Source organism: Drosophila willistoni, chromosome 3R, assembly GCF_018902025.1.
Source record: "Drosophila willistoni isolate 14030-0811.24 chromosome 3R, UCI_dwil_1.1, whole genome shotgun sequence".
In the NCBI taxonomy this organism is placed as follows: Eukaryota; Metazoa; Arthropoda; class Insecta; order Diptera; family Drosophilidae; genus Drosophila; species Drosophila willistoni.
The window spans coordinates 31,026,706-31,050,077 of record NC_061086.1 but is presented as its reverse complement, the minus strand read 5'-3'; the positions used below and the strand labels follow the sequence as shown (position 1 = coordinate 31,050,077).

At 37.8% G+C, this 23,372-nt stretch overlaps 3 protein-coding genes across 5 annotated transcripts in view; 2 read left to right on the top strand and 1 right to left on the bottom strand.

The window, feature by feature from the left end:
• LOC6649478 (protein roadkill) overlaps positions 1-14,339 on the top strand; it is a 71,542-nt gene extending 57,203 nt beyond the window's left edge. The window contains exons 1-8 of one of the 3 annotated variants that reach the window (XM_023179809.2): positions 1,077-2,547; positions 11,618-11,768; positions 12,562-12,683; positions 12,752-12,913; positions 12,988-13,283; positions 13,353-13,531; positions 13,601-13,743; positions 14,066-14,339. In XM_023179809.2, the coding sequence (XP_023035577.1) occupies positions 1,112-2,547; positions 11,618-11,768; positions 12,562-12,683; positions 12,752-12,913; positions 12,988-13,283; positions 13,353-13,531; positions 13,601-13,743; positions 14,066-14,210 (2,634 nt within the window). In that variant the 5' untranslated portion in view covers positions 1,077-1,111 and the 3' untranslated portion in view covers positions 14,211-14,339. Of the gene's footprint in view, positions 1-1,076; positions 2,548-10,974; positions 11,526-11,617; positions 11,769-12,561; positions 12,684-12,751; positions 12,914-12,987; positions 13,284-13,352; positions 13,532-13,600; positions 13,744-14,065 lie in introns of those variants that run through there. The other 2 variants (XM_023179810.2, XM_023179812.2) reach the window with 2 other exon arrangements.
• Positions 14,340-17,460: 3,121 nt separating this feature from the next.
• Positions 17,461-19,811, bottom strand: LOC6649477 (origin recognition complex subunit 2). Its single transcript, XM_002072099.3, has 3 exons — positions 19,057-19,811; positions 18,155-18,997; positions 17,461-18,088 (listed from the first exon to the last, which is right to left on the bottom strand). Exons 1-3 carry the CDS (start codon positions 19,691-19,693, stop codon positions 17,652-17,654), a joined length of 1,917 nt encoding a protein of 638 aa, XP_002072135.1. The 5' UTR covers positions 19,694-19,811; the 3' UTR covers positions 17,461-17,651.
• A 275-nt stretch (positions 19,812-20,086) lies between these two features.
• Positions 20,087-23,365, top strand: LOC6649476. The gene is made up of 5 exons (XM_002072098.4): positions 20,087-20,262; positions 20,332-20,543; positions 20,608-22,695; positions 22,752-22,948; positions 23,010-23,365. The coding sequence occupies exons 2-5, from the start codon at positions 20,398-20,400 to the stop codon at positions 23,159-23,161; spliced, it is 2,583 nt and encodes an 860-aa protein (XP_002072134.2). The 5' UTR covers positions 20,087-20,262; positions 20,332-20,397; the 3' UTR covers positions 23,162-23,365.
• The last annotated feature ends 7 nt before the right edge of the window (positions 23,366-23,372 follow it).

Genomic DNA, 23,372 nt, shown 5'->3' with positions numbered 1-23,372 from the left:
ATGTATGTAGAAAATGTGATATGATTTTGTCTGTTGCTGTACTTTTTGCGCTAAACGATAAGAGCCAAGGCCGAAGATTCAGGCGGCGGCTCTACTCAAAGCAAGAAGAAGCAGAGGAGCTGTGACTAAGTGATTACAGTAGTTTTATCTGCTGGTTCCAAGGACTGCCGCCGGTTCAATCCTGATGACCACACACATGCGTTCATGCACACACACACACACACACTAGAGAAACCGAAAAAATTTATCAGCTGGCCCTCAACTGAAATTAAAACATTCTCTCTGCCTGCCTCTCTCTCTCTCTGTGTGTCTCTGTCTCTTTTAATATCTCATTAACTTGTTTGCTCTCACTCGCTCTTTGCACTTGCGCGCTCACTCAATGCTGGCAGCAACAGTCGCAGCGCAGCAACATCGCCGTCGCCGTCATCGTCGACAGCAGCAACATGAGTATGAGTTTTGAGCGCTCAGCAACATCAGTTCTGCGCAAACTTTCAAACGAAGCGGTTGGTTTCATTTCATTCTCTCGCCTCGTTTACGTGTGCCCGTCGTCGCCCACAAAAATAAAAAAAATATATATATAATAAAATACATATGTATATGTGTATGTATATATTAAATTAAAATAAAACAACTGAATACAAAACAACACAAGAAAATAAAAGCTGAGCAGCAGCAGCAAGCATGTGTGGCAACAGCAGCAACTACAACAAGACCAACAGCAACTACAACTACAACAAAAGCAGCAACAACAATACCAACAAAGATTTGTTGATTTTTTAAGTAGTTCAAATGAAAAATTTATAACCACAAAACAAAGAAAAGCGCCAAAAAAAAATTATAATAAATATTGAGCAATCTTTTTGATACAATCCAAAAACAACAGAAAGAAAAAAAAGCTAAAAGTGCGATAGAAGAGAAAAAATAATATTTATAATAACCAAGAAAGAATAAAGAAAAGTGTACAAGTGTGTATGTGTGTGTCTGTGTCTGTTTCTGTGGTTGTGTGTGCCTCAAGTGGTTTGTGAATTCTATATACAAGGAAAACAAAAATTGTAACATAAATAATTAATCTTTACAAGAATTTTTGAATTTTTGTTGGTTTCAATATAAAATGTTTGAGCCTTATGTGAAAATCAAGAAAAAGCGTCATCTAAATGAAATCTATCAAAATGAGAATGTTGTTGTCGATGTGAATTTAGAGCAACAGCAACAGCAGCAACAGCAGCAGCAGCAGCAACAATCGCAGCAGCTACCAACTGATAATTGTTGCTGTCAAGAAGAAGTGCAACATAATGCGGCCAATAACAATAGCAACAATAGCAACAGCAACAGCGTGTTAAGCAGCGTTTTGGCCACGCCGCCCGAAACGGCAATAGCAACAGCAGCAGCAACAGCAACAGCAGCGGCTAGTAGCAGTAGCAGTGGCAACTGCAGTCGACTGCAGCAATTGATATCAACGCCTCCAGTATTACTGCGCAGATCATCGCTGTCGACGCAGCAGCAGCAGCAGCAGCAGCAACAGCACCCACATATTTTATCGACACCACCGCCAACACCGCCGCAGCAACCAATTGCTGCTGCAGCAGTGCCTTCAGTTTTGCAACAACATTTGGGTCACCTGAATTACGAAAGTGGAGCAACTGCAACAGTAGCAGCACCAGCAACTAGTAGAAGTAGCTCAGCAACACTGGCGCAACATTTGGCAACACCTAGCAACATATACGGCAGCAGCAGCAGCACCAGCAGCAACAACTTGCAAAACATTTTGACCCGTTCACAAAGTTCCTCAAACATTGCCTCCTCTTCATACTTATCGACATCCTCCACCTCGTCCTCCTCCTCCTCCTCATCATCCACCTCCTCCTCATCCTCGTCGTCGAACAATTGCAGCAGTGCCTGCATAGGCAATACACACTACAACGGTGGCAACAACAACAACAACAGCAACAGCATTCACCACAGCAACAGCATTATAGCTAGCCGTTTATTTGGTGCCGCCTCTTCTTCTTCAACAGCAGCCTCCTCATCCACCAGCAACTTGTCGTCGTCGTCCAACTCCTCCTCGTCGTCGGCGGCTTCTTCGACACCGCATCTACATAGCCATCATTCCGCCCTGACCAATTCCATTACAAATCGCATCAATCAGTCTATAAGGCGGCATCTCAACCAGCAGCAACATCATCAACCCATCAGTACGGCCTCCTCAACGAATTCTGCAATATTATCAGCATCCTCCTCCTCCTCCTCCTCGTCAACTGTGTCTTCTTTGCCGCCCTATCAGCACCACCACCAACAGCAGCAACAACAACATTTTAATTGCTCGCATCCTGCACAACAACAACAACAACAACAGCATCATCATCACCACCACAGCAGCAGCAACAACAATAACCACCAACACCATCATCATCATCACAACAACAACAACAACAGCAACAACAACAATCAACAACAACCACAACAATCTCCTCTGTGCCTAGTATTATTAGTTAAATGCCCCAATTCTAAGGAATTTTGTAACGCCGCCGCAAATTTCTGTGATAAAAGGTAAATTACGAGATACAAAATCGAAACAATAACTAAAGAAAAACAATTCACAACTTTGTGATAATAAATTAAGATATAAACTAGAGTGATTCATGATGAAAATCTAAAACTTGAACCATCTGAAAGGGAGGGATAGCCTTTTAATGAATAGCAACTAATCTTAAATAAATTCGAGATTCGAATGACCTAAAAATGATGTTTTAGTGATAAGACACTTGAGAATCTCGATGACATCGGGTTTAGACGGGGTTCTGCTCCAGTTTCCCTACAAGTTTTCATTTAGAAGGTGAAAATCCCCATTCATTCTCAACTTAAAAACCCAAACGCAATGCACTTGAGAGATGCCAAGCTCTGACCCACTTTGTTGGCTGTTGGCCATGTATCTCAATGTATACGTGTGTGTGTGTGTGTGTTTAGGACCTTTCGACTGCCCTGAACTACTTTACATTTCCAATTCCATGACAAATCCTTGAATTATTTTTGCCACAACAACAACAAATGTGAGTGAAACAAACAAATAAATAGTTTGCCGCCAAAGTTTCTCTTGGCATTTATTTTGTTTGGTTTTGTTTCTGTTTGTGTTAATTTTGATGACTTGTAGTTTTATTTTTTATTATTATTGTATGTATTATTATTAATTTGTTGTTTGTATTTTAATATGCATTGCCTATTGTGTGTATGTGTGTGTTTGTGTGTGTGTTTGCGCTACTTAGGCTTGAGTTTTCAACCTCGACGTAACCTAGATGGCTAGTTTTCTATATATACATATATACAGAAAAAAAAGACTGTATATTATGACCTTACTTGCTTAAGTAATTGCTTGCCGCTACTTTTAGCCCTATTGAAATTTGATGATTTATTTACTAATCATTCTCTACTTTTCTATCTAACACACACACACACTGAGACACACGGTGTGTGATCCACTGAACCATGGCCATGTTGTAACTTTTACCAACACAAATAAACACGAATAAACTCCCCAACACACAAAGAAGAAAACACTTGGAACACTTTTTTTTCTTACAATGACTTTCAAATACCCCTTTAGTAACTTGAACTCTAGTGTAAATAGAAACTCTAGATTCGCTTTCAAATTTCCCATTAAGCCATAATTTCGGCAAAAAATGAATATAAACTTTATATTCTAAGAATTTGGCTTAAGGTAAAGAATTCAATCCCTTTCATTTATAGAATTTTCCGTTTACTTGATATTTTTCATGTATACTCTAGATTAGAGGGTATGGAAAACTTAAGTAATTAATATATATAGAGCACCCTCTTCCACTCCCACTACTACTTCTCTCTTTCCATCTTTTAGGTAGGTTCCTTTCACATACACAATGACCCAAAAAAAGTGGAAAATAAAAGGCCAACTTACTTCTTGTGGCTCTAACCTAAAACCTAAATATAACATTTTTTTTTTTTCTTTTTGTTTTTTGGGTAAACACACACAAATTTTATGCTGATGCGTTTATTGTTAAGTTAATTAATAGGGGCGTGGGTTAGGGAGGGCGGATGGACGGATGGTCGGATGGTCGGATGGTGTGGTATACAAAGTGATAGCGTGTGTATTTATTATATGAGTGGGTGAGAGCCAACATGTTTTTTGAGGTCAGCAAACAAATTGAAAGCTGCGTGCGCCGCATTGCCATCGTTTTTGTTGTCATTGAAGAAGAGAGCTGGAAATTGAGCCCATGGTTCGGTTTTGCGTTTTACTTTGACCATGTGCCAGTAAATTGCCATTTGGATGGCTGGCTGGCTGGCTGGCTGGCTGGTTGCACTTGTTGCTTACTTACTTTTCTCTGGCCTTGTTTGTTGCTGTTGTTGTCTGATAGAGACCTTCTTTGTCTCAATCTCTGCCTTCTTTGTCGTCGTCGTCGACTCTTCCCACCCAAAGATGAGTCATGGATTATTATTATCAATGCTTCACTGACGTTCATACAAAATGTAAATCTGTCTCTCTCCTCTATGTATGTACTCTACTTAAATTAAAGCAGAACTCCAAGCAAAAATTACATTTTAAATGATTTTTTTGTTTCAGTTTTTGCGGTTTTTCTTTTCTGTTTTTTTTGTTTCTTTTACGCCATCTGCCCAAACGGGACGGGAAGTTTGCTTCACTGCATCTCCAAAAACAAAGAGAGGCCCTACGCAAGACCCAGGCAACAAAATGTTGTTGCAATATGCATGACTCCACTTAAGCAAAGTCACTTTCCAATACGAAATAGCAATTATATATGCATCACGAATGTGATGCGATAAGTTGAGAGAGTATTTGTCTTTTTTATTCTTTAAAAAAAGTGTATATAAATACACCTTATCCTATCCTTTCCCAGATCTAACAAATGTCAATACAAAAAAACTTAAGCAAACTTGTTGCAATGATATATCTAATAGATCTATCTTTTAAATATTTGACACCTCTTCAATTTAAGCTACTTTATCAACATTTGTTGCTAGCAACATGTTGCCAAGAACCCAAGCCAACACACAACTTGTCATCTGGCTAACAATACAGTTTTGAAAACTATGAAATTATTTTCGCTTTAGTTTTCACTTTGTTTAACACATTTCACCCAATAATCGTAAAAAAAAAAAAATGAAGAAAAAACAGAGAAAAAATATCTAAACTACTAACAAACTCCTCTTTCACTCAACCCACATTTTATTTAGAACAAATCTCTTCGAAATCAAGCACACACTCTCACACACACACGCACACAAACAGACTAAAAAGTTTCTAAGCCAATAAAAAGCGATCTTTTAAGCCAAATACAGGCACAAGATCACGGCGACGACGACAGCGACGAACAAGACGACCAAACCGATGAAAGAAAAAAGAAAAAGTTTAAGAAATCCAAAACGAGGGAAGGAAGCAATACACCGCACCGCGGGGAAGGGTGGGGAGGGGGTTTGGCGGGTAGGACCGGGGAGAAATGGAGAAAATAACAAAAAGAAAGCACGACAAAAACAAAATGTGAAAACGCATGAAAGCCAATTTCTTGCCTCGCACAATTTGTTTAGAAAGTGCAGAGAAATGGTAAAAGCGGCAAAATGCAAACAAGCAAAAGTTTCTTCCCCCTCCTCCCCGCTCTGCCCCTCATTCCTGCTGCTGCTGCTGCGCTGCCACTTGTGTTTTACTTTAAGCCCCAAAACGATGTTTGAGAGCCAAATTGATGTTTGATTTGATATTAATTTCTAATTGGGCGCCACAAAACACACACCCCCCCAAACCCCGCACCAAACTAAACAAGTTAAGGGGGAAGGGGGAAGTAAGCATACAATTGGCAGATGTTAATATACCCGTCTCGCTCCAGGCCTTACAGGGTACAATATTAATGATAATGTTTGAAATGTTGTGAAAATTTATTATACAACAAACATTCGGGCTCTAAGCCACGCGCTAAACGACCATGTGCTTGCCGCAAAGAGAGAGAAATCGAGAGAGCGAAGCCACAAGAGAGAGAGAGAGAGCCAACAAACGGGCTTGCTTAAGCCAAGCTTTGCAATCACAAAAAACAGCAACAACAACGACGACGACGTCATCAAACAAGTTTAGCGTTGCCGCAAGCTCACGTTTCGTTTCGCTTTGTTTGGCCGTTGCTGTTGTTGTTGTTGTTGTAGTGACTATTACATAAAAATCTTGTTCGTGCTCTCGTTTACGATCGGGTGAAATTCGCTGCTGTTGCTTGCGTCGCAGTTGCTGTCGCTGCCTCTGCCTCTGCCAGCGACGCCTACGCTATTTTACAGTGCGCGTCATATAAATAAGCGCAATTTTCAGCGCTAGCCGCTGCCCATGCTTGCTTATGCTTGTAATTTTTGTTGTTTTCTTTTACGTAATCGAACAATTTTTTTTCTCTCTCATTTTTGTTGGTTTTCCCTTCATTACTTGTTTCTTTATTAACTCTTTTTTTTAGACTTTCATTTGTTGTTGTGTTGCAATTGTGTGACCCCAAAAAAAAAAAGTGTCAAAAAACAAAAAAGAAACCATTGCAATAAACAATATATCAACATACACGCCCGCGCCTAAAGCAAACGACATCTAGTTTATTAGCATAAAAATAGAAACCATTAAGGCTTTTGTAAAAAATAACATCAGTTAAATGGGAAATAGGGCACACAAAGAAGTTATATGGATATTTTAGACAGACTATATTAAATTGAAATAATACAAACTAAATTAAACCCATTTCTAGATCACTTGACGGTCTTTGTTTATAACCCTTTTAATTTTCATAATTGATCGTACTCTTTGCATTGTGAAATTGTTTCTTTGCATTCACAAATAAATGCATAACATATTATTAAAAAAAAAAAAAAAACAAAAAGCGTACATTTTAATTAATCAACTTTTAATATTAAGTTAAAACAAAAGGCAAAACACAATCAAATAGGCGAAACTTGGCAAATTTCACTCTACTTAAATGATTTTTATATAACAACAACAAAAACGTTTTTTCTTTTGCCATCCGACTTTCACGAAAAACTGCAAGCAAAACTGCAAAGCGCAAAAGAGAGAGAGAGAAAAAGTGAGTGATATCAGCAGCAGCAGTTAGAGGGGAGAGCGAGGCGTTTGGGAAGCTTTCTCCTTTGGCAGCAACAACAACAACAAAAGGCAAATGGACGCAGCAGCGACCGAACTGAACTCCAAACGGTGAAAGACCCAAAAACGAAAGGAGAAGAGAGGTGAAAAAACTTGAGCGTGGGAGTTTTTGAAAATTAATATGCGTCAAAAGTGTTGACATTTTCGTATAGCAACAAAATGTGTGTGACAGGGAGGGAGGGAGGGATAGAGGATTATTAGATATGTGTATAGAAATGTTTGCTACAGTAGAAACTCCCTGAACGGATATCCTAAGAAAAACACAATTTTTTGACGATCCTTGATTGATTCTTTTTGGTTCTTCTGGACAAAGAAAGAACTATCCTAAACCCAAGAAAGTTTTTAGCATTTGTGTACTATATTTTTTGTAAAATTTTTGGAAATATTTTCCAAAAACTTTTCTAATATATTTATAATTATAACACTTAAAGTTTAAATTTTAAACTGTAATTTCCCATTTCCCAAATGGGCAACACTCTTGTGCTGGCAAATTGACCCCCTTTCCTAAATACGGTTCTGCCTCTCTGGGTTCTAATTGGCAAGAAATTGCCTCCTTTTGTCCCCCTTCTCCTTAAATGATCTACGCCCATGTGAAATTTTTGGTAGGTGGATGTGTCAACATGATTGAAGAGTTGCGCTTGCATTTTATTTGAGTTAGAGAGGAAATGAAGACTTTTCGTTAAAGAGTTTCTCTTTTTTAGTGTGTGTGTGTGAGAGTGTGTGTGTGTGAGAGTGTGTGTGTGTGTCTGTTGCAATCATTTTCATTGGCATGAAAGTTCACATTATTTAAATTAAATTTCCCGCTTCTTCAAAAATTATCTTTGCATCTGGGCGACGAGCGCCACATTTATGTAAAAGCAGCGACAACAACAACAACAACAAAAAAGAAAAGCGTTTCCTTTTTGCCAACGTTTTTCACTCCCCAACTCATTTGTTGTTGTTGTTGTTGGAGTTGCTGGCGTCGAGTGAAAGGAGCATTTTTGTTGTTGTTTTTGTGGGTTTTTGGTATTGGCGGTGCTCGGTGAAAACGCCATGCCAGTGAAAACTCATGCGATAATTTGTTGTAAAAGAAAAGAAAGACAACAACAAAAAAACTATGAAAATTTTCACCAGTTTTTTCCCCTCTTCTTTTCTTTTCATTTCATTTCATTTTTTTTGTTGCTGTCCACATTCGTTTTGCGTTTTATCAAATTTCATTTAAATGCTAATGAAAAGTTGCCGGAAGTATTATTGTTGTTGTTGTTGTTGTTGGTGGAAATCGCCAAAGCGAGTCGCCACCGCAAATTATATAACACATACCCCACGTATACATAGTTACTTCTCTTTTGTTTTTTTTCTTTTTTTTTTTGGTGAAAAGTTTTCATTAGTCCCTCCTCCTTATTTAACGTCTTGTGGCAGCTGCATCATTTATTGCTTGCCCCCTTCACTTTTGCTTAAGCCGCTTTACAAGGAAGAAGAGATTTTCTTTTCCTTTTTCTCTTAATTTCTTTAACGCGCGTGCTGCTCTACCATTTATTGTAAATTCATTCTCCTTGAATTTATGTATTATTCTTCGTTTCGTTTTCTTCCTTTTTGAATCTTCTTCTCCCACCACATAATGGTTACTTTGCGAGATCACCCATGGTGCAAGGGCACATAAACAAGCGTGTCCATTGGGTAGATCACGTATCCTCTACCAGTCAGTCAGTCAGTCAGGGCTGGATTGAAGGATATGCTTGAGCAGTTAGTTTGAAAAAGGTTGAGAATCATAATGAGGAAAACTTCTATTCATAATTTCATTACTTAGTTATAACTAAATCTCTCTGTGTCTATTAAAAATTTCATTAAAGTGTGAAATTAGAAAATTTGTCGAATCAAAATTTAAATTTTTATGTTTATTTAATATTTTTACGCCAAAATCTTGTCGATTTGAAATTTACAGGATCGATTTTCTTTCAAAATAATACATTTCCAAGACATAAATTTCTCTGCTTATTAAAAAAATGCAATAAGCTTTGTACTACACATTTTTCGAACTATATTTGTTTTGAAATAACAAAAATGTATTAAATATTAATCAAAGGATATAAGAATTAAGATTTTTAAATAACTTAACAGACTTTTTAGGAGTTTAATATACAACTTTTCTTCAACTATAAATACATCATTGAAATATATGTTTTAATGGTTAATAAATTGACCTTGTAAGTCAGTTAGAGCTACCCGCATTAGTTCTAATCCGCCACTGTTGGCATACCAAATCAATTTCATTCTTTAACTGTGTGTGTGTATGTCTGTCGTTCTCTGCGGGGGTGTCTGTGACTCTTGTGTGTGTGTGTGTATCTGAGTGTATCGAAATGCATTCGTCTCATCAGCTGGCGCTGCTGTTGGTTGTTGTTTGTTGTTATTGTTGTTGTTGTTTGCTAAGTCGATGCCGCAGCCAGCAGCTGGGGGGAAAAAGGGGAATCCTTTTGTCTTGGTCTTAGCCTGGACTAAACAGTTTAAGTTAAATTCGTTTCTTTGAATTATTTAAGTGTGAAAAGGTTTTTCATGCCTAATATTTAGCCGCTTACTTTATTAAAATTTATTAAATAGCTGAGGTCCATCCCAAAATAAGTCGCCCCCGCCCCCCCCACACACACACATTTATTGCGCTGAGTCATTAAGCACGCTTTTGGGAGTTCTGCTGCTGCTGCCCCTTCAGTAGCTTTAATCTCTCAGCTCAATTGCTCTTATTGCTTCAGTTTAACCTACCTTGAGTTAGCTCCCCTCCCTCCCTCTTCCTCCTCCTACTCCTACTCCTTGTCGATTATCGTTTTGTGCTTGTGGCGCCACAACAACAGAAGCAGAAGAAGAAAAAAATGCTTGTTCAATGTCATAACAAGCAATTTTTTTTTTTGTTGGTTTTGGTTTTTAGGCCCTTGGCAGCGTCTGAATGAGATGGAAAGAGAGCCAGAAGAGTGACTGAGCGAGAGAGAAGAAGTAGCAAGTCAGGTGTGTGCGTGCCTCAATGCCAAATCAATGTCATTAACATTAAAACAAACTCACTAAAAAGATTGAATAAAGCAGGCTTGACAAAGTACTAAGGCATTGGCTTGCTTGCTGGCAGACGTCGACTGCGACTTCGGCAGCGGCAGCGCAGCGTCGATGTCAACGTCAACGTCAACATTGCTTACGGTTTGTTCACCTTGACAAAATGCGCGTCAACCTTTTTAAACACACACACACACACATGAATAAACAGAGGAAGGGAGAAGTGGAAGGAGCGAGCGAGAGAGAGAGGGTGAGGCTCATACGAAGGGCTCATTGAAGGTCCTTCAGCTGGATTTTGGCTGATGGCCATCAAAATCGCCAGCAGCGGCAGCAGCAGCAGCCAAAAACACCTTGGAAAATCTCTTCAACCTCGCTGCAAGCGGCAAGCAAGCAGCTAAAAGCAGCCTTGTGTATATAATTGTAAAGATTTTCCCGAGTTTTTCTTTTGGTTAATTGTATAAAAATGTTTGTTGCTTCCTTTATTTTTTTCGCTACATGCATCTGCCGAACGAGCGGCGAACAAAGCCAAAGATGATTGTCCTTTCTCCTGCTCTCACCCCCTCCTTATCCTGCTATCCTTGTTTCTTCTCATCTGCCTCTACCTTGTATCGACCATTGTGTGTGTATGTGTGTGTGTGTTTCGTCAATTTTCCAACTCTTGGCAACATTTTCTCGACCATTGTTTTGTTGTTGTTTTTGTTGTCATCTGCTCTGCGCAGACTCTTGCTGCTTTAGCCTCTATATCCTTAGAAGATATCTTCTCATCCTCCATCCTGTCTGTCAGTTTTCATTTGGTGCTCTTGCGCGACGGTTCATCACTTTGTTAAGATTCTCTCTCTGCCTCTGCTCACAGTTCTGGAGCTTTTTACATTGCACTCAAATTGAAGATCAGTTACTCCAATTTACTCCATTTATTCAGCTCTCATTTACTCGCTCACTCTCTCGCGGTCGCTTTCCGTTTGTTGCTCTCGCTCTTATTTTCGCGATTTCGTTTGTTGCGGAATAACGGTTCAATATATTGCTTTTACATTGCCTTTCCTTGTTCCGCAATTATGAACTCAGCAAATTTTGGCGCATTTCATTTTCTGTTGTCCGCGCGTTTGTGTCTCGTGGTTTTTTTGTAAAATTAAACATTTTTTGTTTTATATAAATATTTAAGAACATTTTTTTGTGCGTTACTTTTTGTTGTTATCGTGCTGCTCGGCTTCCTTCCTTGTTTATTGTTGTTGGGAAAATTCGGCAAGCTGGAGAACTCTTTGCTATTAAAGCTATTGAATCTATTGGCCAGGCATTCGAATTCCGATAGCAATTTCGTGAAAGTTGAATTCGAACGCAGCATTATGGATCTAATACAAGAGCCAAGGTGCTTAAGACTAAAAATTTAATAGATTAACAAAGTAATCCTTAATCCTTGATTATAAATTAATTTCTATGTTTATTTATATGTTATTACAGATTGCCGGTAAACGAATGTCAGGCAAGCCAAACAGCTAGAGTCACGTCGAACCTGCACGCATCCAGTAGCACGATGGCGGTCAGTCGTGTACCATCGCCACCCTTGCCGGAAGTTAATACTCCAGTTGCAGAGAATTGGTGTTACACACAGGTAAACTACACACACACACACACATCCCAAATAATCCCACACTTGGCAAAAAGGATTAAATTTCCAAAAGAGAGTATAGAGTAGTGTGGAAAGACACTTTGTTGTTGTTAACAATGTTGGCATTCCTATGGATTTGCATCGGATAAAGGCTCATATTTCACATTTCTGTAAACTGAATCCATTTTACTTTGTTCCACTTCTTGTTTTGTGGTGGCCACAAGAAAAATGCATTTCCGTTGCAAGTTTTGTTTGAGGTTACCAAAAGGTGCAGCAAAAGGAGACAGAAGAGGTGGAGGTACAGGTGTTGAAAGAACACACAACAACGAAAAAAAAGATGGATGACCGATCATCAGATGATGAGAATCCCAATGATGGAATTTGAGAACTCTTCTTTCCCATCTAAGGTGGTCCAAGGCAAGGCAAATATAAGAAGAGAGTATGAGAATTTAGGGTCCTTATAGAAAATAGGACTCTGTCATCAATTTAAGTAGGGAATCGAAAGTAGATTCAAAGGATACATGACAATATCTTCATTATAGTTCTATTACTGCTCAAGGACATTAGTTTTTAGATCAATCAGGTAACAACTCTATATGAAATAGGGACATTTTTAACACAGAACTTTACAACACTGTGAAAAGCTATCGATTAATATTAAGTGAAAGTCGCCTAATTGATTAGCTTTTTCGATGAAATATACATTTTTTCCTCTGCACTTGTTAATGTCTCGTGTAAAAACTCTTGAAATTATCTCTCCTTAAATGATTAACTCATATTCTATTCTTCTTTGCAGGTCAAAGTGGTTAAATTTAGTTATATGTGGACCATAAATAACTTTAGTTTTTGTCGGGAAGAAATGGGTGAAGTACTCAAATCGTCCACATTCTCTGCCGGTGCTAATGACAAACTAAAATGGTAAGTTTTCAATTCATTATGAAATTAAAAAATCAAATATATTAATACTTTTCTCAAACAATTTGTAGGTGTTTACGCGTTAATCCCAAAGGTCTGGATGAGGAGAGCAAGGATTACTTATCACTATATTTACTATTAGTTTCCTGCAATAAATCAGAAGTCAGAGCCAAGTTCAAATTTTCCATTTTAAATGCTAAGCGTGAGGAAACCAAAGCTATGGAATCCCAACGGTAAGTTTAAGATTATATAAAGTCCACCAAAAAACACGCGATTTAATACTAAATTGGATTTCTTTTCGTTACAGAGCTTATCGTTTCGTTCAGGGCAAAGATTGGGGCTTTAAGAAATTCATACGACGCGATTTTCTCTTGGATGAGGCTAATGGCCTGCTGCCCGAGGACAAGTTGACCATATTCTGTGAGGTTAGCGTTGTGGCGGACAGTGTGAACATCTCCGGACAATCCAATATTGTGCAGTTCAAAGTGCCCGAATGTAAACTATCCGAGGATCTTGGCAATCTATTTGACAATGAAAAGTTTAGTGATGTAACGCTCTCGGTTGGAGGCCGTGAGTTTCAGGCGCACAAGGCCATATTGGCAGGTTAGTTGAAAGCAAACCAAATTCATCTAAATAGAATTACTAATTTATATCTCCAAAACAATTTAATAGCGCGCAGCGATGTCTTTGCGGCCATGTTTGAGCATGAGATGGAGGAACGTAAGCTGAATCGTGTAGCCATAACCGATGTGGATCATGAGGTTCTTAAAGAAATGCTACGATTCATATACACGGGCAAGGCGCCAAATTTAGAAAAAATGGCTGATGATCTCCTAGCGGCTGCTGATAAGGTAAGCAACGAATCTAAAATTCATATATCAAGCCGACTAATTAAACAATTTCACATTATTTACTTGCAGTATGCACTCGAAAAGCTGAAAGTGATGTGCGAGGAGGCGCTGTGCGTCAATCTTTCTGTAGAAACAGCAGCCGAAACCTTAATATTAGCTGATCTCCATAGTGCGGATCAATTGAAAGCACAAACGATAGATTTCATTAATACGTAAGTGTAAAGGCAAACCAACATTTTTAGACACACTTTGTTTAGGTTTTGCTTTCTAGACTTTAAAAAGTAGTTTTCCTTTATTTGTTAGTGACCTCTGACCTCTATTACTATCAATCAAAAGGTAGTCTATGATAAAAACAAACATTTGCTTGTAGTAAAAGCCGTCGGAGGTCACTCTAAACTATTTTGCTACGAAATTTCACATAGGAAAGAAAATTTCTGCCTTAGCTTAGTGAAACTTTAGTCATTGACTTGTAATATTGCCTTTTGATAACATGTTAACTAATCTTTAAATGTTTATCTCTCTCTTTTTGTACAGTCATGCCACCGATGTGATGGAAACTTCCGGCTGGCAAAATATGATCACAACACATTCACATTTGATAGCGGAGGCATTTCGTGCGCTCGCAACACAACAAATCCCACCAATTGGACCACCAAGGAAGCGGGTGAAAATGAGCTGAAACACCAATTTAGAAAGAAAATGCATCATCCAAGAAACTACAACTACAACAACAACAACACCAATTAAAGAACAAGCCAATAACCATAATTGCAATAGAACTGTTAATAAATATAAAAAACATGTGAAATATTTAATGAACCGAATCGGAGCCAAGGATCCAAAGGATCTAATCATCAATAATAATAACAATGCAACAAAAATGATAAATAATAGCCCCAAAAGCAGCAGCAACAACAACAGCAACAAACAGCAGCATTATCGTTTATTATTTCGATTTCAAATGATTTAACCAACTCAACAATAAACATATTTTATTTTTTTCTTTGGAGGATGTATTAACCAACAAAAACCAACAACAAAACAAAAAACAAACAACATGCAAAAAGAAAAAAAAACTTTATTTTAAATTGTATTTTTATTTTGTTGATTTATGATTACGATTAATATGTTTACAAGTAATGATTAATTAATTAAATATATATATATATAAATATAATAATAAATAAGTCCACACACACACACACACACACACTTGAATGCTGTTGAAGAAACAAAAACCAACCAAGAAACAAACAACCAACAATTCTAAAAACAAAACCACAAGTAACAATTAATTAATTGATAAACAAAAAAAAAATAATAATATTGAAGCAAAAGGCGTAAATACAAAAAAGAGAAAGTAAAAAACAAATTGAATGAAATCATAACTATTATTATTATTAATTAATTAATTATTATTATTATTATTAGTAGTAGTATGAGAATACAAAGCGTACACTTTGATTGTGATGAATATTCGATGAGTATGACTAAATGTGTAATGGCATAATGATACGGATATGATAATGAAGTTGATTTATAATACACACATACAACTTATGTATATGTGTGTATTTCATTTTTCTTTTTTTTTTTTTTGGTGTAAATGTTAAACTTTGCCTAAAAAATTGTTTGGAGAGCAAATTTTCAGCCCGATTGGACTATATATACATACATACATATAGAGAGGAGTGTGCATATACCCAAAAACAAGAAAAAAAAGAGCTCAAATCAAATCAAAGCTCTCACTTACTACCACCGCACACACACACACACAGACCCCCAAGATCCAAGGATGGAACACACTCCTCAGCTCCTTCTTCACTTCACTTCACTTTCTTTTCCACTAGAACCAAGAGCAAGAAGAAATCAAGAAATTGTTGTTTAGCTTTCTTTCTTTCTCTCAAACCGCCCCCCACTCGTCATTCGCAATTCTGTCTTTGTTTCTAAGTATTTAAAATGGAAAACACTCACTTCTTTTTGTTTAAGCGCAAATGTAATTGAATTGTTGTACAAAAATCTAAATACAAAACATAAAAACACACACACAGACACAGACAAACACAACACACATTGTCGAAATAAAAGCAAAATGTAGCAATTTGTGTATAGTAAGCAAGAAAAAAAACAAATAATTGCATTTTATTCTTATATTTAATCTGTTTGAGTTGCATATTCTGGCTTTTTGAATGGAAATCTAACAGCAGTAATTATGCCAATTTTAGATATTTACAAATTAATTGGATTTTCTCTAAAATCAAATATCCTTTCAAAAGGATTCTTTTTGCAAATAGGAAACTTTTTGTTTTTGTCATATAAAGTGAGAGAAAGTACTTCTTAGCTGCTTTAACTTTGACTTTAACATTGTTTGAATATATAGAACTAACCACCTGAGAGATGCAACTATATATGATATAATCTATATATATCTATCTATCTATATCAGCATTATTCAACTATTGGATTAGCTTGAGTTAATAGGAGAAACCTTATTTGTTTAGTTATCTTTGGCAGAGATCAAAATTTTGCTATTTAACTTGTTTAAATGATGACTTTGTACTAAATAGTTTGAATACTTCACTAATTTCGAATACATTTGCTTGGAATTCAATTAGCTAGAGTGAAAATTTGTTCATGATATCAGAAAGGTTATTACTTATGTATTTTTAGTTGTTTCTTTGTGATATTTTTCCTTTTGATATGCAAACGGCAAACTTTTACTTTCAGATTAATTGAAATGTTTGTTAAATAATCTTTGGATAAAACAGTTTATTTACATTAAATCAAATTATTTTGAATAGAATGAATTATGAATGAAATATAGTAATAGTAATCACCATCAATTGATTTCTTCGAAAGTTCTTCTATTTGGCATCTCAATTCCAACTTATAAGTCTAACACAGATTCAAGATACAAAACAGCTCTCACTTCTTCCTTCTTTCTTTATTTCTTTTAAGGCCTAATTACTGATTATGATTAGATAATTTCAATGTAAACAGAATCCAAGTAATGAAATACTTAAAAATATTCAATCAGATGACTAAATTATAGTTTAAATTTGAAAAGAAAGGCAAAGTTTGGGAAAAATTGTCTGAAATCTGAAACTTTTCACAATGGACACTTGAAAAATAACGAAATTTGTAAGACATTAATTTAAAAATGTATAATTTTTGAGTGGCTCTTGAATTACACGAAAAATAAAAATATATTTCTCACTTTCATTTAAAAACCACATACATTAAAAATATATACAAATCAACAGATGAGAACGAAGGAAAGAAAACGGTGATAACATTATATAATGCAACTTATCAGAAATATGGAAATTTTTATAAAAAAAGAAATAAGATAATGTCATAAGAGTTTAAACCTACTTTTGGTGTGTGTACAATTCAGGTAATTACAATATGCAAAGAGTAATAAATAATTATAATATAAAGTAAAAGTAAAAACGATTTGTATTCAAAACAATATCGTATTTTTGAGGCAATGAATGGAATCAGAGATAAAACATCTCTAGAATGTAAATAATCTAGCATATAGACCATAAGTTTCCCACGATTATATGAGAATGCACACAAAAACAATTTATATAGTTACTTTGCTTAACAACAACAACAAACAAACAAATCTATGTATGTGTGTGTGTATAGAAATGCTTTTTGATTAGATTTCTGTATGTGAGAATTTTCAAAAATATAGCAAAATAAAAAAAACATAACGGTAAATGATTAAGTAAAAGTCAAAAACCGTTTAAGCGCCACTAAACAAAACAAAAAAACAAACCAAAAATTGTACTTAAAACAAGAACTAAAACCCATTTTTATGCATGCCAATCTAAAATGGGAAAAACGAGAGCTAACATACAATAAATAAGCGCAAAACGGAATGATCAATAAAACAGAATAAAAAAAAGGAAACACAACAATTTTATGGGCAAATGCGAGAACATTTTTTCCAAAGAAAAGCGAAAAGAAATGTTGATTGTAATTGTATTTAACAATATATATATAGAGATAATAAATTAATATGTTCTAAAAAAAAAAAAAAACCAAAACAAAACAATAAGAAAAACACAATGCCACAGCAAAATCGAAAGCAATTATTATCCTGTTTTAGTTATTTCTTATCCTGTTCATCGAGAAACTGTTGCAGGAGGCCACCATCAATGGGAATGGTTAATTGTTCCGAGCCATCGACACTACGTTTCGACTTGACCAGCTTGTGATCGAGAAACTCTGTAAGTTGGGCACGCAAAGCCAAATCCGAACTGACCAGGAATGCCTCACGACAACTGGAGTATAGCTCCTTGAAGGGCATGCCCTGATAGTTGGCTTGACTCTTGTTTTTCAATTGGAATTTCACAATTAGCATGTAAATGCCGCGTGAGTTTGTTGTCAGTGAGGAGAAGACACTGCGCATAGAGGATAGGGCCAATTCGCCAGAGTTCTGGACCAGCAAGGAGTTCTCGAAGGCCGTTTCATCCGTATAGGGTAGCATGGTTGAGCAATCCCACCACGAGAAGTTGAAGCTACTCAGCTTGTTCTGATCCCAGACTGCAAAGTATAGAAAAAATAAATAAATTCTCGAGTCATTGACCAGATCTAGGCTTTGGGACTTACGCAATGGTGTATTAATGTGATCAATGGAGGCCAAAAGATGTATATTGTTAATGCGTGCCAATCGGGCCATAATTGCCTGAGCTTTGGCATTCCTTAGCATGGCTCCATCCAAATTGTGGACAATTAAATGCAAATGTGTCTCTGGTATCAATGCCAATTCCTCTTCAATCATATCCACAGCCTCATGGGGATTGGCCGGACTTGATCCGGCATCTAGTATTTCACTTGTGATGCTATCCAAAATATCCTTCAACGTGAGACTGGGAAAGAAACCGTTGATAACCAAGACCGTTTGATTGGCCAACACTTCGCGGTGAAAGGATTGTAGGAGCTGCCTCTTTGAGCCCAAACCATATACTAGTATATTGAAACCCTCATTTAGTATGCACATCCATTTGGGAAAGTATGAGCGATACTCCTCCATCATGGCATTGATGGCCGACTCGTGCTCGTGGGAGACTCGCATTTCGGACAGAAGACTGAACAAACGATCGGCGGCCAGTCGAGGATTCTTTAGGCGATCCAATGTGTGATCTGAGGTTATTATCTTGGTGCTGGCATGTGAATGAAAGTATCCATCACTTTCTGGCACATATTCATTTGATTTTTTCACCCTGGACGACTGACGCAAACGAGCTGCTGACGGGGTCTTGGGAAGCACAGGCACAATAATCGGACGACGGGTTTTGCATGGCGTTTTGGGCTCATCATCATCGGCAGCATCATCAGAGTCATTGTCAGTGCTGCTATTACTGCTGGAGGAATCATCACCGCTAGGACGAAAATCACTTTCATCGCCGGAGAAGTCCGAGTTGTCAGAGTCATCTACAATTTTGGCTATTTCTGTAAATTACAATGAGACAATGAGTTGAATGGCTTGTTATTGGAGGAGGATTACTCACGGTTCTTGACTCGCGAACGGACATGTGAAGGCGTCTTTGGTTGATCCGCTGACCTATTACGCTTGGGATCTGGTGTCTTAACACCCAAACGTGGAGTCTTTGGGGTTTTCGGGGTACGTGGAGTGGCATTTAAGGCAGCCAGGGCCATGGCATCTCGCTTCTTTGGTGTATTAAAACCAAACATGCTGGTGCCAGCCACATCGTAGTCGGCCTGGATGAGCTGCAAGTCGCGAGAGTTTGGTTTGCCACCTCCGCCATGATCGTCGTCCCCCTTCTCCTCTTCCTCATCCGTGCACTCTCTGTAGTTGACCACAATGTGCTCCTGTTGTGGCTCTGACCTCCTGGTATGTCTCACCTCCTTGTAGGCTTGATATTTCTTTGTTGGACTTGGAATACGTGTAGATCGACGCTTTACCGGCTCAGGCTGGGCCTGCGGATGCTCCAGCGAATCATCTGAGTCGCATATAACGGCAGTGTCCAAATCAGCAGCACTTGATTCCTCTGAATTGGTTAAATTTTCAATGGACTTTAAATTGTTGGACGTGCGAGACGAGGTTTTCTGCTTCTTTGGTGTCTTGTAGTCGCCGCCTTTATTATTAGCCAACTGCGCACTCAACTTGGATGGAGTGGAGCTCATTATTAACTTGATTCACTTTTATTTTAATAATTTATCAAGTAAACAAACAAAAGTGATAATTTTTGCGATTTTTATCTGAAGCCGAAAGAGAGCGGGATAGGGCTGCATACAGACAGCTGCGATCTACCAGGGTCGTAATAAAACTCTTAAATGATGTTCTCAATTATCGATAACTCATCGATAGCTGCACGATCGATTGGTGCAAACTAGTATTGTGGATGGTCACACTTTTCTCTTCTTTTGTAGGGAAACTATCGCTAGTGGCGCCATTCGATATTTTCGATATTTTGAGAACAAAAATTCGATACAATCGATAGTTTTACTTTCGATAGTGCTTTTCAACAATCGATTGTAGCGCAAAAAAGTAAATATTCGATACCTCGACAGTGCCATCAATAGATTTCACAGCTCTTTTCCCTCCACTTGTGTGATTTTTTAAAGTGCACTTCGGCTAAGCTTTTGATTAATATTTTCGCTATTTATTAGATAAAAACTGAGGATAATTTGTTTACATTGATATAGTTATAACTTTTCGTAGTTAATAGTAACAGTGAATTAAATTGTTATTGGTAAGTAATCAATTATAAAAATTCACAACGTTAACCGTTATGTCGGCCATTTTGAATTTTTCATTCTAGAAGGAAGCGTGCTTTTCTTTCAAATTTCTTTGTGACACGAATTTCTGGTAAATTCGATTATAAATAATGCCAGTAGAAATGAAAATTGCAACCTGTTCTGTATGTGGTAAGGACGCGGCATTGATGTGCCAGCGTTGTGCTGAGCCTTATTGCAATGATGGATGTCAACGTTCGGACTGGCAGCGCCATAAGTACTTTTGCATTGTGATGCCGTAAGTTACAAAAAAAAGACAGCTAAAAGAGGTCGTCGGTAGGCAATACATTTCTTTGTTTCAGACCTTTGGTAAATGTTAATTTGGATTTCTTAAAAACGAAATCGAAACTGATTGCGGAAACCAAACAAGAGAAATCTATTGTGAAAGCCAAGGAATCGCCTTTAGCGCCAACGGTTCTATCCAAGAAATGGCGTGATCACATAAAATTACGTGAAGGCAACGAATTCTTTGAATGTCGTGTTACACATGTGGATGAGAGTGGAATTATTTGGGTAATTGATGTGGCCAATTTGGAGACTGTGGAACACTTCACTGAAAAGATGATCGAGGCTATGAGTAAGCGCAAGCCCTGTGTGAGGATTGAGGAATTGTCAATCGACGGCCTGGTCGGCGTGACTGTTAACAAAAAGGTTTTTCGAGGCAAGGTGATGGAATTGCATCCAAAGCGTAAGGAAGCTGATATATGCCTAATAGACTATGGAGCTGTACTTACCACTGGGTTGGATAACATTTACTTACCCCTATCACCCATGGCGGATGCCAACGCTTTTGCATTTCGGGTTAAGCTACCGAACGCAGAGGGCGAAGTGGTGCAGGCTAACAAGAATCTCACAATACGCTTGCTAGGCACCAAGACGTACGATGGGATCTATCATGTGCAACTCAAGCCCAAGTTGGCTATTCCACTAAATTTGCCCGTGAAGCTGCTGCAGGCGAATCCAAATGTCGAGATTGTACATATTTTGCAACCAAACACGATTTTGTTGCAAATGAAAGCGCTTAATAGCTTGAATGACGATTTAAATGAAGCACTAAAAGATAATACTGCCATACAATTCACTGAACCCTTTCCCAAGTCCCCAAGCACTTTCTTTGTGGCTGCCCAGAACGATGAAGGCTATCGTCGAGCTTTCCTCTTGGACTTTTATGAAAAGCCAAAGCCGCGTTATCTAGTCTATGAGATGGACGAGGGTCGTGTTACCATTACCGATAAATTGCGTCGCATTCCCAGCGACCTTGTTGCTCATCCCATGCGTGTTTTTGCCGTAACCTTGACCACAGACTCACTAAAAGACTTGCTCAGTCAGTCTGATAATTTGAGTGTACAAATTCAACCCGAGTCTGGAGCAACACGCAGCGCTAGCATTACTCTACTATCAAATGGCCAGGAGATTTGTGAAGGACGTGCTCGCACTTTCAATGGCAAGCTAAGCGATATTGGTTCGAAATTCTGGGAGGAGCCACTGACCACGGGTCAATCGGTGTTTATTACACGCGTTATAAGTCACGGTGAGCTATACGTTTCGTCGGTGGAGACCAAAAACTATGCAAAGATCTTGCGTGAATTGGAGGGCAAATGTAAACCGTTTGCTGACCCCAAAAACATAGCTATTGGTTGCATTGCCCTAGTCCTCTGCCCCACTCAGGGGCATTTCCGTGGTGAGGTCACTGAATCAAAGGGTAATGGCAACTATATTGTACGCAACATTGACTCTGGCCATGAACACGCTGTGTCTGGGGACATATTGCGCACATCTTGCCGTTTCATTGACACTTTGCCAGTGACTCTAACACGCATTAAGCTAAAGACCATTAGCGAAATTCCTATTGTTGCTGTGCCTGCAAATAATGATGCTTGCCACATGTTGAAAGCGCTGTGCGCTGAGGCAAAGGAGTGGACAATACAATTCTCCGATTCCACTAATGAAATTGCTAGCTTATTAGCAGCCGACGATCAAATATCGCTGGTGAATCGTTTATTGCCATTGATCTTTACACCTCACAAAAAGACGGAGGTTATTGACATTCCCTCTGCATCTGAAGTAAAAGAGGACACTAAGTACCCCTCTTTGCCACCATCACCGATCAGTTCGCTGAAGTCGCTGAAACTAGACAAACGTCCCATCCCCGAAACGAAGACATCTTCGGTAGAACGTTTTTATTTCAAAGATATGAAAATCAAAATGATTGCATTTGGTAAATCTGTCGAAATCATGCTACTTAATTCGGTGGGAGTCCATAAGACTGGCTTTGTAACAGCATGTCATTTTTCTGACGATCAGGAAATTGAAGTTTTTCAAAAGATACTCGATACGGTCGAACTATATGGTCAAGATAAGAAGACTAAAGTGCCCGGCTATGTGCCAGAGTAAGTCCCAAATCGTCCTAAGAAACTAAATCTCATTAAATTTTTTCAATTTCCAGAGTTGGAGAATTGTGCACCAGCCTCTTTAAGGACGATATGCGTTGGTATCGCGGCGTTTGCCTGGAAGTTTGTGGCGACAAGGTAAAGATTCTATATTGCGACTTTGGCAATGTCGATGAAGTGCCCTTGGATTACATAAAGCCAATACCAGGCAATTTGGTTAAATTTGGTTATTCCACCAAATGTTACATAAATGGTAAAATGCATCATCATTATTATGTTCAAAATATTGCTTACTTTATTATTTTCCTTTGTAGGATTTGGCAAGGACAAGGATTTCTCTGTGGTGGAGGAATATCTGGTAAAGCAAGCAAAATTGACTTGCGATGTCGAAGAAGGACCCAAGCCGAATACACGTTCTCTCACCATTCTCAATTTAGAGAAAATCTTGTCTCAGGAAATGGTTTAGAAAACAAAAAGCAAAAAGAGCTTTAGCAATTTTGAAACGCTATTTCTTTTGTTTTTCTTATCTTAATCTTTAGTTAGTAGATTGAAAGTTTGGTATACACAATATCTGTGTAAAATATGTATTTTCGTTTTCTTTTTTCTGACGTTATTCGTAAAATATTGAATAAAATCGTTTAATTTAGAAATATGTTAATGGTAAATGAAATTTGTGA

Coding starts and splice junctions, on each gene's coding strand:
- LOC6649477 (XM_002072099.3), bottom strand. CDS start 19,693: ATGAGCTCCACTCCATCCAAGTTGAGTGCGCAGTTGGCTAATAATAAA. Junction 18,998..19,056: donor CCGTTCGCGAGTCAAGAACC/GTGAGTAATCCT, acceptor TGTAATTTACAG/AAATAGCCAAAATTGTAGAT. Junction 18,089..18,154: donor TCACATTAATACACCATTGC/GTAAGTCCCAAA, acceptor TATACTTTGCAG/TCTGGGATCAGAACAAGCTG.
- LOC6649476 (XM_002072098.4), top strand. CDS start 20,398: ATGCCAGTAGAAATGAAAATTGCAACCTGTTCTGTATGTGGTAAGGAC. Junction 20,544..20,607: donor TACTTTTGCATTGTGATGCC/GTAAGTTACAAA, acceptor TCTTTGTTTCAG/ACCTTTGGTAAATGTTAATT. Junction 22,949..23,009: donor CACCAAATGTTACATAAATG/GTAAAATGCATC, acceptor TTTCCTTTGTAG/GATTTGGCAAGGACAAGGAT.